The sequence below is a fragment of the Carcharodon carcharias genome, chromosome 9, assembly GCF_017639515.1.
Source record: "Carcharodon carcharias isolate sCarCar2 chromosome 9, sCarCar2.pri, whole genome shotgun sequence".
NCBI lineage: Eukaryota > Metazoa > Chordata > Chondrichthyes > Lamniformes > Lamnidae > Carcharodon > Carcharodon carcharias.
This window is the reverse complement of record NC_054475.1, coordinates 154227816-154245407: the sequence shown is the minus strand read 5'-3', so window position 1 is coordinate 154245407 and position 17592 is coordinate 154227816. Positions and strand designations below refer to the sequence as shown.

Below are 17592 nucleotides of genomic sequence, written 5' to 3'. Positions count from 1 at the left end.
ACTGTCCACTACATGATAGACTATTCACTACAAGCCCACCGACTCCCACAGCTACCTCGACCACAGCTCCACACACCCTGCTTCCTGTAAGGACTCCATCCCATTCTCTCAGTTCCTTCGCCTCCGTCGCATCTGTTCCAATTATGCCATTTTCCAAATCAGCACATCTGACATGTCTTCCTTCTTCCTTAACTAAGGTTTCCCACCCACTGTGGTTGACAGGGCCCTCAGCATATTCCGACCCACCTCCTGCATCACTTCCCTCACACCTTCCTCTTCCTCCCAGAACCATGATATGGTCCCCGTTGTCCATACTTTTCACCCCACCAGCCTTCTCATTCAAAGGATCATCCTCCACCATTTCTGCCAACTCCAGCCTGATGCCACCACCAAACACATCTTCCCTTCACCCCACCCCCCACCCCTGTCGGCATTCCGTAGGGACTGTTCCCTCCAGGATACCCTGGTCCACTCCTCCATCACCCCCAATACCTCATCTCCCTCCTAAGGCATCTTCCCATGCAGCCACAGAAGATGCAACACCTGTCCCTTCACCTCCTCCCTTCTTACTGTGCAAGGGCCCAAACACTCCTTCACTTGCACCTCCTTCAATTTGGTCTACTGCATTCGCTGCTCCCACTCCCTCTACATTGAAGAGACTGAATGCAGACTGGGTGACCGCTTTGTGGAACACCTTCGGTCTGTCAGCAAGCATGATCCAGACCTTCCTGTCGCTTGCCATTTCAACACACCAACCTGCTCTCATGCCCACATGTCTGTCCTTGGCCTGCTGCATTGTTCCAGTGAAGCCCAATGCAAACTGGAGGAACAGCACCTCATCTTCCGATTAGGCGCATTACAGCCTTCTGGACTTAACATTAAGTTCAACAAATTCAGACCATGAACTCTCTCCTCCATCCTCATCCCCCTTATATCCCCTTTTTTCAATATTCATTCTCAATTCTTAATTTTTATTTTTTATATTTTATCCTATTTTTATTTCTATTTTTATTTAAATTCATTTTTATTCATTGTTTTATCCTATTTCAATCTTTTTTCCCACCACTGTCCCCTCACCCACCCCACTCCGACTAGGGCCATCTGTCACTTGTTCATGTTGTTATTTCCAGAGTGCTTACCCTTGTCCTGCCATTATCACGTTCTGCTCTCCAACCTTAATGTTACCACTAGCACCTCCTTTAGCCAATATCACTATCATTAACACCCCTTTGTTCTTTTGTCCATGACATCTCTGGCAATCTCTCCTTTGCTTCCATCTATCACTGGCCTTCTATCCAGCTTCACCGCTCCACCCCCGCTTAAACACCATAAATTTCATTACGTTTTACTTCTCTTTAGCTCTGAAGAAGTCATAAGGACTTGAAATGTTAACTCTTTTCTTTTTTCTCCACAGATGCTGTTGGAACTGCTGAGTTTTTCCAGCATTTTCTGTTTTTGTTTTACATTTATATTAATCATTCTGGATCCATTAAACTTTCTGGCATAAAATGTCAATGACAAAAGCAACTAGTAACCTTGCAGTTTGCCACAATCCTATGCGTACTTAAATGCTGTCTCATGGCACAGGGGAGAACTCCCCTGCTCATTTTTGAAGTGGTGCCATGGGATCTTTTACATCCACCTGAGAGGGTAGACAGGGCATCGGTGTAAAGGCTTATCCGAAAGCAACACCTTCAACGGTGCAGTACTCCCTGAGTATTGAACTGGGGCTCCATGGCTTGTGATCTTGTGCTCAAGTTTCTGAAGTGGATCTTGAACCCACAGCCTTCCAACTTAAGAGGCAAGAGTGCTATCACTGAGTGATGGCTTATAGCAAACACAGGATTGCAGTCAGATTCATGGTAATTACACAAACTTATCAAGTTTTGATTTCTTACCTGGTATTTCTACTTCAAGCAGAGACAGTAATTTCATCAGAAATATGGGGATCCAGCATAGGGCATCAGTGAACACTATGAAGAAAAAGCGTTTCGCTATGGCTACCTCTCTAGAGAAGAGGCTCCTCTCTGCTGACTGTGTCCCTGTTCTATGGATTGAATAAAACATGCTGGTGTAGGAGAAGACTATGATGATGAAAGCAAGTAAGTTCAAACCTACAAAAGAAGAAAAATTGCGCCATTACTAGTCTGGGGATGAGGAAAAGACCGTCTAAGTCTCGAGGAACAAATATCCCTTCCACTATGAAGTCCATGTGATCACATTCTGTAAGGTAAAAGAGCAGATGTTTGATAATGGGCAGGTGACAGGCACATCTTCCAGCAAAGAACCAATGATCACTAGAAACACCAACCAATTGTAGCTCAGCTGAATTGTTTGGACTGAAAAAGATCTTGAAAAATGGTGGAATTCTCTGTTCTACGAGACGTTGAAAGAGAAGGTAAGAAACTAATTTGAAGCTCGTGTCCAATCAAACTGACTGTAGTATTATAAAAGCAAAATATTATGGATGCTGCAAATCTGAAATAAGGACAGAAATGTTGGAAACACTCAGCAGATCAGGCATCTACAGAGAGAGAAACAGTTTCAGGTTGATTAACTTTTTAAAATTCATTCATGCAATGTGGGCATCGCTGGCAAGGCCAGCATTTATTTCCCATCTCTAATTGCCCTTGAGAAGGTGGTGGTGAGCTGCCTTCTTGAACCACTGCAGTCCATGTGGTGTGGGTACATCCACATTGTTGTTAGGGAGGGAGTTCCAGGATTTTTACCCAGCGACAGTGAAGGAATAGCGATATGTTTCCATGTCAGGGTGGTGAGTAGTTTGGAGGGGAAATTCCAGGTGGTGGTGTTCCCATGTGGCTGCTGCCCTTGTCCTTCTAGATGGTAGTAGTCATAGGTTTGGAAGGTGCTATCTAAGGAGGCTTGGTGAGTTTCTGCAATGCATCTTGTAGATGGTACACACTGTTGCCACTATACGTTGGTGGTGGAGGGAGTGAATATTTGTGGATGCCAATCAAGCGGGCTGCTTTGTCCTGGATGGTGTCAAGCTTCTTGAGTATTGTTGGAGCTGCACACATCCATTCCACTCCTGACTTGTGCCTTGTAGATAGATGTGGATAGGCTTTGGAGAATCAGGAGGTGAGTTACTCACCACAGCATTCCTAGCCACTGACGTGCTCTTGTAGCCATAGTATTTATTTGGCTGGTCCAGTTCAGTTACTGGTCAATGGTAACCCACAGGATTTTGATTTGTTTCTCTCTTCATAGATGCTGCCAGACCTGCTGAGTATTTCCAGGACTTCCTGTTTTTATATCTGTAGTATTAATTTGTTGCCATCAACTGTCATTACTAAATATGGTGTAGTCTTTGAGTTACAGACAATTCACAGTGACAGATTCTATTTTGAATCACAAACATGTCGTTTAATCTTGATAAGCATTTGCCATAAAACACAGCAATGTATTTCTGTCATTCGGAGAGTAGATTTTGTTTCTTTGGTATAAGTTTAAGCATTTACTTGACCTGAAAATATGTTTTACACAATCTTTATGATTTTTAAAAATCTTTTAATTACATGCAATTATTAGCAGATCGCCAGAGGCACTGCTGACAATTAGTATAAGCTGTTTCATCCCATCTAACATGGGATACGTTGTCAAGGCCACTAATTTAGTGAACAGATAAGTAAAATTGTATTTTCATCACATAGTAATGTTAGGATTATATTGATTATTTTAGACTTGAATTGCACATTTGTTCAAATTAGGATAGAAACAGTAAGTCAGTGGCCCTGATTACTAAGAGCTCATTTAACAATGTGTAGTCTCCACTGCTCATAGTGTGCATGTTGGTGTTAATGTAATTTGCTGGTTATACACAATGGATGCCAAAACTAAAAAGATAACTAACCAGCATATTTTTTTTGAAAAAAGAATGTCCCTACTGAGATAATTGTTAGCAGTTCCATCCAGGATCTCATCACCAAGATAATTACATTTTAACGCGATATGAGCTAATTGAAATGGCTTGAAAAACTGACTTTTCCTGAAAGTAGCAGAGTTTTTAAATTTAAGTACAGGGAAAGGTCTGAATTAGCCAGTACATTTAATACTTTATAAACAGCGCCTTTGTCATTGACTCCTATGATGTGGCAAATGATCAGTGCCATTTGCCCAAAATAGGCAGCTGTCTGTTACAAGCATGCATGGTGTAAATGGTGAGAACTATAGCTAATTTTATCTCATGCTTTTTTAAAGCCCAGGATGCAGAGGATGATTGCAGGAAAGATGTTCCAGGTTGCAGGTGGTAGTAGGTAGGTGTAGAATAGGATTAAACATGTGTCTGTGGGAAAGTGTACATTGGTAGCACTGGGGAGTGTCATGTGGGAACAAGGGTCACAGGTTTTGTGAGAACTAGAAGAGGGTTTCAGGATGTAAGAGTACTGGCAGGAATAGTCCTGGTGGTCATGAACAGCAGGCAGGGGTACTGCAGGCCAACAGGGTGGTCGAGAGACCCAGGGCATGGTAGTGCTCAGAGGAGTCCTGGGATGTGGAAGAAATGGGAAGTGGGTGCTGTGATTTGGGAAAATTGTGGCAGGCTGCTAGGTGTTGTAATGATGGGAGACTGGCCTTGTGGTAGACTGGGATGACATTGGTAGAATGTTGGAGGAAGGGAGCTTTCTGGGTGTAGGAATGCAGAATGGGATGTTGTGAATTCTGTTGAAAAAAGCATTCTGATTGGCGAAGACATAGCTATTTATTGAGTGGAAGGGTGAGTAAGCAGGAAAAGAGGATGAGCGCACGCACTGTAAGGGAGGGAGTTTAATTAGCGCTGAAGGAAGTACAGCAGTTGAGGAAATTATTAAAGGTATTTCTTGGGCAATATGTTGGGAGCAGTGAGTATTTTAAATAATACATGTTTCTCTAAGTCACTATTTGGAAATATTTTTATGAAATCTCATTCCCTAGCATGACCAATTCCACGCTTCTCCACCATTGGACATTGAGCCAGATTGTGATTGGGTGTTGAGGTTTGGGGTTCTGTTACAACAGTGGGGCAGGCAGCAGATGCCCTGCAGAGACAACTTTTTAAAAAAGTTTTGATCAGGAGCAACAGAAAATATATTATTTGGTATCAAACTGCTGGGTATTTATTTTAAATAATACAGACTTTTTCATCAATGGGGAAAAATTCCCTTCCTGCACTCCCATGTCAAGACAACTGAAAACAAAACTCCATTACCCAGAAATATTCCTGTGGAATATCCTCTTGCACCAAGACTCTCAAACTGTTCAGAATAAAGAGGGAAGCACACTCCATTCTTTCCATAATAATTTCCAAACGTGGTATTATTCCACAACGGTATCACAGCGATGATGAATCCCGCAATCCAGATGGACACCAGTGTCGATAAAGTTTGCCTCTTGCCCGGCCTGTAATGAGTGAATGGGAAGACTATGCACATGTATTTCTCCAGTGTCATATATGTCAGTAGCATGACAGAGACCTCAGTGGAGAGCATTGCCAATGCACCAATGAGCTGACACTTCATGCTCTCCATCCACTGTTGGGCATTCTTGTTGTACTCCCCAAGATACTTCATGTCAAAAGCACCAATAAAAAAGAGATAGACTCCCATCAGACAATCAGCACCTATGAAAGAAGCATACTGGTAAATTAAGAAACAAAGACTTCCATTTCTATAGTGTTTATGCAACCATTTAGATACTTTTGAAATGTAGTTATTGTTGTAACGTAGGGAATGTGGCAGCCAATAACGCACGGCACACTCCCACAAATATATAACCAGATCATCTGTTTTGATTGTAAAATAAATGTTGTCAAGGACATTGGGAGAACTCCCCTTCCTTCTTCGAATGGTCCTGTGGGAACTTTCAAATCCACCTGAGAGGGTAGATAGGACCTCTGTTCAATGTTTCATCTGAATCGCCAACACTGCAGGATTCCATCAGTAGTAAGACTTGAAACCATAAGTGTCTGAATGTGCTACTAATAAGCCACAGCTGACACTGCTAATGACTGTCCAGTGACTCCCACAGAAAAGTTCTTGTGTGTGGACATTGAGTGGAGACAGGAATGAGTTCAGTTACAATATCCTGCATGGCTTGGCCTAAATAGCCAAGTGGTTATGGTACTGGGCTTGTAACCTCAAGAGTTCAAATCTCATGATGGCAAAACTATGAAACAATGTGACAGACTGAAGTGTGACATCTTTTAAAAGATTATCAAGAGTTCAAATCTCACAATGGCAAACTATGAAACAATGTAACTTCATCTGAAACAGATGGAAACTTGTTTGTACTTGAAAGAGTTACAATATCCTGCACGGCTTGGCCTAAGTAGCCAAGTGGTTATGGTACTGGGCTTGTAACATCAAGAATTCAAATCTCACAATGGCAAACTATGAAACAATGTAACTTCATCTGAATAGGAACAGATGGAAACGTGTTTGTACTCGAAAGAGTTACAATATCCTGCACAATCAAATAACTTGTTAACAATCAGTTTTAAGGTTTGCTTGAAAAATGGTCATTGGGACTAAAATACTAGGAAGCTGTGGAACTCTATTCAGCAAGAATTAGTATCTTCAGGAAAAAGAATGTGTTTAACAAAAATATGCCATTGTGTTACCACTGTGCAAGGCTTTTATTTTTCTTAGATTCAAATACATTTTGATGAAGACAGTAGTCTAATAATCCGAACCTCCACCCTTATGCCAGAAGAATGTCAGAGCTTCCAGAATTGCCCCTCAACATTCTGCATCATTCTGAAAAGTATCTGCATGGCATACCAGATTCAAAGCCAAATTCACCATTTGTTTCTGTCTTCGGAATTCTCCCTCAGACAGTATCATCACTTGTTTCTTGCATACATAACTTCAAATACAGAGCTTACCATTGCTTATTGACCATGATTACTGAAAAATATTAAATAGAAAAATAGGAAATCTGTGACTTCTGCATTAGTACCTTAAACATATGCTCCCTCAACTATCAGCACAGTGGCAGCAGTGTGTACCATCTACAGGATGTACTGCAGCAACTTGACAAGGCTTCTTTGAAAGCACTTTTTAAACATGTAATTTCCACTACCTAGAAGAAGAAGGACAGCAGGTGCATAGGAACACCACTAACTGCAAGTTCCTCTGCAAGTCACACACCATCCTGAATTGTTAATGTATCATTGTTCCTCCAGTGTCACTGGCTGCAAATCCTGGAACTGCCTCCCTAAGAGGACTGTGGGTGTATCTTCACCACTGGTTGCAGTGATTTAAGAAGGCAGCTCACCACTACTTTCTCAAGGGCAGTTAGAGATGGGCAATAAATGGTAGCCTTGCCATCAACGCCCACATCCACATCCCACAAAGGAATAAAAAATAATTCTGTACTGTTTTACCCAATAACGACCAAATTCCATTTGTGAAATACCTATTGGTTTACTGTTATCTCCAGTTACATCCTGTTGTGCCATTTAAAGAATAAAGTGTCTCCAGATACCACTTACAGCAGAGCGATTTGATAGACAGGGTATGTAGCCTGTTTTCTGTTGTGATGCATGACCTCATACAAATAACAAAGAGGTTTCCAAAGCAGATGATGAAAGCCACCACCCACACAAAGACCCGCAGAATAATGTTGGCCAACAGGTTTTCGAAAGATGAGATTCCGTCTGTATTTGGCTTGCAGCTCCGGACATGGGGAGAATACCTGCAGTATTCAAACCTCTTAAAGTATCTGTCAAAATTTTAAAAATTAATGAGTTTTTATCATCAAATATCTGAGTTTCATACTGTTCATGATGTTTCTAACTTCCTCTAATGCATGAGAAAAAAATGATGTTACAAGATCTCAGCCCAGAAATAATACATTCCTTCATTTACAATTGATTAGTTTATTTCAGCCAGTCTAGACTTCTGCTGGAAATTGAGTCTCCCTGAATGTCAGGGGGACAGGGGACAGGGTCAGAATCAGGCTCAGCTGTGATGCAACCACAGCTGAATAGCTTACTGAGGCTGACTGTTCATGAATCTAATAGATGATTGGCCAATTGGGTGAGATTCCTGGGCGGAACTAGCACTAGTGAAATTTCCATGGGAAGAGGATGAGAGAAACTGTGAGATAGCTAGATGTAATGTCAGTGATAATTCTTCTGTGATATTACATTATGAATGTTGGCCTTTATTGCAAGGGGGATGGGGTATAAAAATAGGGAAGCCTTGTTGCAACTGTACAGGGTATTGATGAGACCACACCTGGAGCACTGTATACAGAGTTGGTCTCCTTACTTAAGGAGGGGTATACTTGCATTGGAAGCAATCCAGAGGAGGTTCACTGGGCTGATTCCTGGGATGAAGGGATTGTCTTATGAGGAAAGGTTGAGTTTAGAGGTGATCTTATTGAAACGTATAGGATTCTGAGGGGATTTGACAGGCTAGATGCTGAGAGAATGTTTCCCTTAGTGAGGGAATCTAGAACTAGGCAGCAGAGTTTAAAAATAAGGGGTCTCCCAATTAATACAGAGATGAGAAGGAATTTCTTCTCTCGGGGGTTATTAATCTTTGGAATTCTTTTCTATAGTGAGCAGTGGAGGCTGGTTTATTGAATATATTCAAGACTTAGACAGGTTTTTGATCTACAAGGGAGTCAAAGGTTATGGGGAACAGACAGGAATGCTGAGTTAAGGCCACAATCAGATCAGCCATGACTCCATCGAATGGCATAGTAGGCTCAATGGGCCAAATGGCCTACTCCTATTTCTTATGACTTTATGATTTTATGTAACTTCCAAAAGGTGCATTGATAGTGGCTCTCAATTGGTACAGCAAAAGCCTGTACAATTTAGCAAACCTTATATATAATTTATCAATCAATTCCAAAGGTTTTATAAGATTTGTTCCTTTGAAAATATCTTTGATTTGAAATTTATTCACCTCACTAATTGTATCTTAGCAGGAGTAGGCAATTCGACCCCTCACGCCTGCTTCGCCATTAGATAAGATCATGCCTGATCTGATTATGGCCTCTACTTTCCTGTCCAGCCTATACCTTGACTCTCTTGTCAGTCAGGAATCTAACTCAGTCTTAAAAATATTCAGTGACCCTGCCTCCATTGCTCTCCGAAGAAGAGAATTTCACAGACTAATGATCCTCTGAGAGAAAAAACTTCTCCTCATCTCTGTCTTAAATGGGAGATGCCTTATTTTTAAACTGTGTCCCCTGGTTCTAGTCTCTCCCACAGGAGGAAACATCATTTCAGCATCATCCCGTCAAGTCCTCTCAGGATATTTTATGTTTCAGTAAGATCACCTCTCGTTCTTATAAACTCCAATGGATGCAGGTCCAACCTGTCCAGCCTTTCCTCATAAAACAACCCCTTCATCCCAGGAATCAGTTGAGTGAACCTTCTCTGCACTGCTTCCAAAGTGCACAGTACTCCAGATGTGGTATCACCAACACCCTGTACAACTGTAGCAAAAGCTTCCCTACCTTTGATCTTAATTCCTCTTGCAATAAACAGAAATATTTCATTTGCCTTCCTAATCACTTGCTGTACCTGCATACTAACTTTCAGTGTACCAGGACACTCAGATCCCTCTGTACTAAAGAATTCTTCAATCTCTCTCTATTTAATTAAATAGGCTGCTTTTCTATTCTTTCTGCTGAAGTGGTCAAGTTCACGTTTTTGCACATTATACTCCATCTGCCAAATTTTTGCCCGCTCATTTAAACTAACTACATCCCTTTGCAGACTTCTTACCTCCTCCTCACAACTTAGTCTCCTACCTATCGAATTTTTTGTTCAGCAAGGTTCAGTTCTGGGGAAGGAAGAGCTTTCAGGGACCGTATTCTCAGTTTTAAAAACTAACTTGGATTACATTAAAAATATGCATAAAATATGGTAGTAGCAGTAAAATAAAGCAAAACAGAAGCAGTTGGAATTGTTTAATTTTATAATGAAAAGCATGGCTAGTTTGAACTATAAAAACATACCATTCGAACACTGGCTTAGTTACATTATAATAATATGTGCACTTGCACAAGCCAAATGTCACAAACTGATGGATTAGACTGACTTATGGATTGGGCTGATGTTTAACAGGCTGGGTTATTTTTATTGCAGCAATGTGTTCATAGCAATGTGTTCATCTGAATAATCCAATATGTTTCAAAGAGAAATAACCTTACTTATGCTTCTTAGTAAGTGTACAGATGAGAAATGAGAAGCAGTAAATACAATTATATTTTCCCAAGAGAGTGACAGAGTAAGATCACATAATATATAACTGTCCACTAGGTGGGAAGCTGTGCAAAAATATCTCACTCTCGCTGAGGAAACACAAAGGCATCAATCAGTAGATGGACCTCTCTGAGGATGTGATTGGTTAATTCTAATCAGTGTACCTTTGTAAATAAATAGACTGAAGGGCAATAGATTATATCTATATATCTTCCAAAGGGAGATATTGAAAAACATCAGTGATTCTACATGTATATCCTGAAGGAGGTGTCAGAGGATTACCAGTTAGTATAGAGATAACTCGTGAATAATCCAATGTGAGAGATGTTGATCAGTATAAAAGGATCTTTCTTTATAATATATAGAATAGGTGGCTAAGAGTGAATTACAAGGCAATGCAATTGTTGATTTCCGATTACTTCATAAACAGGCAAAAAATCAATTATCTATCAATAACATCTAAGGTCCTTTTTTTATTCATTCATGGGATGTGAACATTACTGATTAGGCCAGGATTTATTGCTCATCCCTAATTGCCCTTGAGAAGGTGATGATGAGCTGCCTTCTTGAACTGCTGCAGTTCATGTGGTGTAGGTACACCCACAATGCTGTTAGGGAGTGAGTTCCAGGATTTGGACCCAGAGACAGTAAAGGAACAGCGATGTATTTCCATGTCAGGATGGAAGTGGCTTGGAGGGGAACTTACAGATGGTGGTGTTCCCATGTGTCTGCTGCCCTTGTCCTTTTAGATGGCAGTAGTCATGTGTTTGGAAGGTGCTGTCTCAGGAGACTTGGTGAGTTCCTGCAGTGCATCTTGTAGATCATACACACTGCTGCCACTATGTGTCGGTAGTAGAAGGGGTGAATGTTTGTGGATTTGTGGTTTGTGTTCCTGAATTAAATTATATTACATTATGTTAATTTTACATAACATATACTGTCGTATCAATGAAATGAAATCCACATAATGACAAAAGAGATCTGAAATTTTTGGGTCTGGGTCAAAATCCTGGAACTCCCTTCCTAACAGCACTGTGGGTGTAACTACACCTCATGGACTGCAGCAGTTCAAGAAGGCAGCTCACCACCAACTTCTCAAGGGCAACTGGGGATGGGCAATAAATGCTGGCCCAGCCAGAAAAGCCCACATCCCATGAATGAATTTAAAAAAAATAAAGTGAAGTTGAAATACCATAGATTGAAGGAGCTGATATTATATTGTTGAATTCTTTTAGGAGGGACAATGAGTAAATTAATTTCTGTTCTAAAGCAAAACTGTGAAATAAGTAATATCTTGTGGAGGAGTTCAATATGGGTGTCGTAAGATTGTCACTAAATAAATTCAATGAGGAATTCAGGAGAACCTTTATTAAAAAGAGTGATTAGAATGCAGAACTTGATATCACAGAGTGGTTATGACAAATAATATAGATGCATTTAAGGGCAGTGGGAGGTCCTGTGGTGCTGTGGGTAGCATGCCTACCTCTGAGCCAGAAGCCACTTCAGGGCTTGATGGTCGCAGAAGGTGCATTCATACCTGGCCAAACAGGTTGACTATCAACCTGTAAAGTCTTCCAATTTGTGTTGACAGGCTAGCAACCTGTTCCAGGAAAAACTAGCTACAGAAACAGATGTAAGCATGTGTTTGTCTGCCTCATATGTCTCTAGGCCTGCGAAGAGAAAGAAAAAAATTAAGGGGAAGCTAGATAAGTATATGAGGGAGAAAGGAATAGGACATATGATAAGGTTAAATGAAATAGGTTGGTGGGGTGGGGTGGGGTTGTTGGTGGGGAGGATTGCTTGAAGTAGAAACTCCAGTATAGACCAATTGGGCTGTGGCCTGTTGTTGTGCTGTAAATTTTGTGTAATTCTATGTTTGTAATTAAGACCCCAGATTATGTTCAGAATCAAATGGCAGTTCCAAAAAATTTTGGATCTCTTTTTTATAAAACAGTCTAACTGAGCAGCTGTTTAAATGATGCCATTACTGCTGAATAAAGAGGTCACCTCGTAAAAAAGATATTATTAAACTCCAATTATCTGGCACTAATGACTGATGGCGTATATTGCTAGAACAAGTCCGGTTTGTTATCTGTTTTATCGCTCTGACACGCTCCTACTAGAAAGATTCAACATACATGTGTGAGAGATTGCCCAGATTCTTAAACATTCGGTTCTGGATGTTGAAAATGTTGATCCCATCCAAGTCTCTGAAAAATAAAGAAGTCGGGAACTATTAATGTAAAGTCTGGCATACATCTCAAAGAGTCAAGTGCTGAGCTAACTTTAGATATTGTGACCAATTTTTGGCACCTTACTTTAGGAAGAATGTCAAGGCCGTGGAAAGACATAGAAGAGATTCACTAAGATGATACTATAAATAAAAGATGAAAGCAAAATACTGTAGATGCTGGAAATCTGAAATAAAAACAAAATGCTGGGAAAACTCAGCTGGTCTGGCAGCATCTGTGGAGAGAGAAACAGAGTTAACGTTTTGAGTCCGTATGACTCTTCTTCAGATATAAATAAAAGGCTTTAGTTGTGAGGAGGAACTAGAAAATTTGAGCAATGAAGGTAAAGAGAGGGTCCAGCAGAGGCATTCAAAATTATGAGAGGCTTTCATAAAGGAAGATGACAAAAACTATACACATTGGTTGACCAGTCAATAACTAGAGGGCATAAATTTACAATATTGGCCAAAAGAATGTCAAATAAGGATTTTTTTTTACTTAAAATGTTGTTAGGGTATGAATGTGCTACCAGAAAGAATGGTGAAAGTAGAATAGCTTTTGAAATAGAAATAGATAATATCTGAAAAATAAAATAATTAAATGGATATGGGAAAAGGGCAGGCAAATAAGACTAAGTAAATAGCTCTTTCAGAGACTAAGTTCAGGTGTAATGGGCTGAATGGCCTCCTTGTGTCCTGTAAAGTTCTGTGGCTCTAAGATTCTAATTTGCTGATTTGTGAGGGAAAAGAAGGTTTATAGTTACATAATGCTTTTGTGTACCATGTAGGTTTAACTATGTTTAAGGAGCTTTAATGGTCATCTTGTGAACTTTGTGAAAAGTTAGCCGACTCATTGACCAGTCTAATTATGCTGAACCTTTAATTTTTTGAGGAGGTAATTGAAGTAGTAGATAAGGGAGTGTCTATGGATTTTACTTATAAGGGCTTCCAGAGGCATTCGGTAAGGTTCCACACCAGAAAACTATTAACAAAAATGAGAGCACATGGAGTTGGAGGTAACTTATTGACATGGGGAGGGAATTGCTTAGGAGGTAAGAGACAGATGTAGGGATAATGATGTGTACTCAAATTGACAGGACTGTATATGAGTCCCCTCAGGTCTGTACAATGGCCTCAGCTTTTCACTTTATTTATAAATGACTCAGACAAAGGAATAGGGAGCCATATATCCCAAAGTCTGCTGATGACATTAAGCTAGGTGACTTATTAAAAAGTGTAAATGGGAGTATAAAGTTGCAAAGGGGCATCAATAGATTAAGTGAGTCGACAAAATACGGCTAATGGAGTTTAATGTGGGGAAGTGAGAGATCCAAGGACCCAAGAAAGATAGATCATAGTATTTTCTAAGTGGTGAGAAGAGATTTAGGGGTTCATGTGCAGAAGTACTAAAAGGAGGTGGACAGATACAAAAACACAGTTAAAAAACTAATGCAGTGTTAGCCTTTATCTCAATGGGCCTTGAATATAAAGGGATAGAAGTTGTGTCAGTTATATAAAGCACTGATTAGACCCCATCTGGAGTACTCTGTTCAGATCTGGGCACCACAACTCAGGAAGGATATGTAAAGTAATGCAAAGTCACAAAAATGATACTGGATGAAAAGGGTTAAATTATAAAACCATGTAGTAGAGACTGGGCTTATGTTCCCTTCACTATAGAAGATTATGAGATTATGAGATTATTAAGATGATTAGCGGATTTGACAGGGTAGAGAGAGAAAAAACATGGGAGCCAAATTGGAATGGTGCGAGGATCTTTAGGTGAGATTAACCTATGCCCATTGAAAGGCAGGCAGCATCTTACCTCATGCTGCCTTCTGAGACTTAACTATGCTGTACATTGGCTGCAAGCGTGAGCAGGGAGTCCAAAATCATAACTTCTAAGCCCCACTTAAAAGTATCCTGGACTTCTTAAAGAGGAAGTACACTGTGGCTAGAGTGGGTGTTTAGAGTCATGCAGGATGTGAATCTGTCCTGCAGAACACTGACGAATGTTGCAACATTGTGGAGAGCAGGCTCCAAGGTTTCTAAACACTGCAATGGAAGTCTTGGTGGAGGTGGTGAAAAGGAGAAGATACGTTTTAAATTCACAGGGTTCGGGACCTGGTTTTAGGCCTCCCACAACACAGCAACTCGCATTCATAAAGCTCCTTTGACATGGTTAAACTCACATTTACATGGTCAAAAGGCAGACAGAGCAGATAGCTCTGGAGATCAAGCCAGGAGGCATACCTCAGGAACATGGATGCAGTGCAGCAAGATGTTCAATGACCTCACACAAGTGTCAGATCTGTGAGTGTATTTTCAAGTGCTATATTCCACCAAATGCACCATCACCCTCAGCCATTAGACAATTTGCCATGCCTCTATTAAAGATGATGCTATTTTCATTCCTAATCCTCTAGATCACACTCTACTTTCCCCTCATACCAAAAACTCTCAGATTTACAAGCTGCAAATGGCGTAAGCATGCACTCCTTACCTTTCCTGCTCCCCTCACCACAACCCTTGTGCCTTTTTCCCTTTCAGGTACCCAAGAACTGCAACCTGGACAGGTAGGAGATGAACACCAACAGGACAGTTCATGATGCTAGAAAACAAGGCATCTCACTTGATTTTGTACGCACAGCCACCAGCTCAGATACTGACATTGTGCATATCGTAAAGTATTGATTAGAGATGGGATCTCAATGATCTCGTCAATATGATACATTGGCACAAGTGCACGGCAACTGTGGCAGGGGACACAGTGCCGTCTTTCCAATGGCAAGGCCACACTCAGATGAGGCCTTTGATGGGGTAGCTAACAGAAGAATGCTGTTGGGCGTTCACAACTAAATGTTTGGTTCATTGGGAAGCCTGCCAGAAAGACTGTGTTCAATGGTTCATGTCAAGGAGCATGGAGGAATTTGTCACCTTTGAGCCCATCCTTTCCAGATGGAAGTGGTGATCAATTCCATCAATGCCTTGTGGGCCCAACCATAATGCAACAACTTCTTTGCAGCACCAACAGTAGTCGCCTGAGTGGCCAAGAGCAAACAGTGGTTACAGTGGAAACCTAGGCTGCTGCCATGCAAGCTCAGGCCATGGATTAGTGTACAAAGGGCTTGAGGGGTACTGCAGCAGACCAGCAATCTATCCTAGAACAGATTACTATGATTGCTGAGGTGCTGTCATAGGATATTGGCAGTGGTTTCATGGAACATGAATCTGCTGTCCTCTCTCAAGATGACAGCATTCATAATCACACCACTGCCTTTCTGCCAGTGTGCTTGCTGTTGCCTCTAAGCCAGCCAGCCCAGACTGCTATGTCCATGCCAAGGTGGTGCAGTCCACAGTCTTGCTCAAGGTCATCCTCCAAAGACACCTAGAGTCTCTTTCACTGAAAGTCAGCAGCCTTCCATCAGCCATGCTGCAGGCATTAGGATAGCATTGCATAGGAACACTATATGGGTAAAGGCAGACAAAATACAGACACTAAGGTTGATTAGTTATTAAGGGGTTGATTAGTTTATGTTTATGTGCAATATGGCATGATTTCACTTATAAATTTGGTTTGAAATGTTTATTCTGTGGTGGCTGTTGGCCAAGCAGACACTATGATGGTCAGTAACCAGAGAAGGGAATTGGGATTACAATTACTGGATCGGACTCGAATTAACTCTTCTTAGCAAGGACAGAAGGGGCAACTCAGGTGGCTGCCTCCTTTCCTCTTCCTCTACTTCCTCTTCTTTCTCCTCTTCCTCAAGCTCCTCCCCCTCATCCTCCTGCTCCTCAGTTTCTTGCCATATATCTGCAGGCAAGGGCTGTCCCCTCATGTTGGTGAGGTTCTACAACATACAGCAGACCAATCTTGACACATACGAATTAGGAGCAGGAGTAGGTCTCTCAGCCCCTTGAGGTTGCTCCACCATTTAATAAGATAGTGGCTGATCTGACTGTAACCTTAATTCCACATTCTCACTTACCCCCATAACCTTTCACCCTGGTGTTTATCAAGATTCTACCTACCTCTGACTTAAAAATATTCAAAGACTCTGCTTCCACCGGCTTTTGAAGAAGAGAGTTACAAAGACTCATGATCCTCTGAAAGAAAAAAATTCTCCTCATCTCTGTATTAAATGGGTGACGCCTTATTTTTAAGCAGTGATCCCTGGTTCTAGATTCTGCCACAGAGGAAACAGACTCTTTACATCCAACTTGTCAAGAGCCCTCAGGATTTTATATGTTTCAATCAAGTAGCCTCTTACTCTCCTAAACTCCAATGGATACAAGCCACTCTGTCAAGTACTGCGGGATTCCTCCAGAAGGATTCATGGAGCAGAAGCATTGTTTCAGTATTCCAATGGTCTGCACCATCATATTTTGTGTGGCAGCGTAGCTTTCACTCTATACATGCTGTGTAGATTGTGCACTGGAGCCATTGGACATTTCATTAGTAGATTAGCCCTTGTAGCACAGTAGCCAACCTTTGGTTTGATAAGGTGATTCCAATGGTGCTGGCATGGCTGACCACCACAGAGTGATGGCATCATGGCTGCTGCTAGGATATCAAGCATTAACCTGTGTGTTGCACTACCTATGGTTGCACATCGACTGGAAGGGAGCTTCTGGACTGTAGCAGACTTGACATGCAGTGCCCACAAAGTGACCTTCATGCAATCAATGGCACCATGCACTATGTGAAGCCTGCAATCCTAGCTAGGCTACATGCTCACTCCATACGCTTTCTCTAGCAAATAGAAAATTAAATATACAGTTTGCTCCCTTTGAATGAAGAGCCTGAGTGACCTCCCTTGTGCAATAGTGGGCAGCAAACTTCAAGATGTTGCAAATATCACCGGCTCCAGCCCGGAAAGAACCAGATATATAAAATTATATTGCAGTAGCTGCCTTCACGGTCACTGGCAGTGTGGGTCCTTGTCCTGCTTGGAGGTTGCAGTTTGACTGCAGCATGTGGCAGATTTCAGTGAGGATGTCCTTGTTGAAGCACAGACATTTCACATATTGTTCCTCACTGAGGTTCAGGCAGAAGAATTGATCCCTGAACAACATGGGTGGATTTGGCATCCTGCTGAGAGCCCTTCTCCCCTTCTCCACCCTCCATCTCCCAGCAGCTTGT

At 41.4% G+C, this 17592-nt stretch overlaps 1 protein-coding gene across 5 annotated transcripts in view; it reads right to left on the bottom strand.

Annotated features, from left to right (window-relative positions):
- Positions 1 to 17592, bottom strand: part of rxfp2l (relaxin family peptide receptor 2, like) — a 144303-nt gene that overhangs the window by 8885 nt on the left and 117826 nt on the right. For all 5 annotated transcript variants that reach the window (XM_041196217.1, XM_041196221.1, XM_041196220.1 and 2 more), the window contains 4 exons: positions 12358 to 12429; positions 7487 to 7716; positions 5204 to 5614; positions 1899 to 2114 (listed from right to left, as the gene is read on the bottom strand). In XM_041196217.1, the coding sequence (XP_041052151.1) occupies positions 1899 to 2114; positions 5204 to 5614; positions 7487 to 7716; positions 12358 to 12429 (929 nt within the window). The remainder of the gene's footprint in view (positions 1 to 1898; positions 2115 to 5203; positions 5615 to 7486; positions 7717 to 12357; positions 12430 to 17592) is intronic.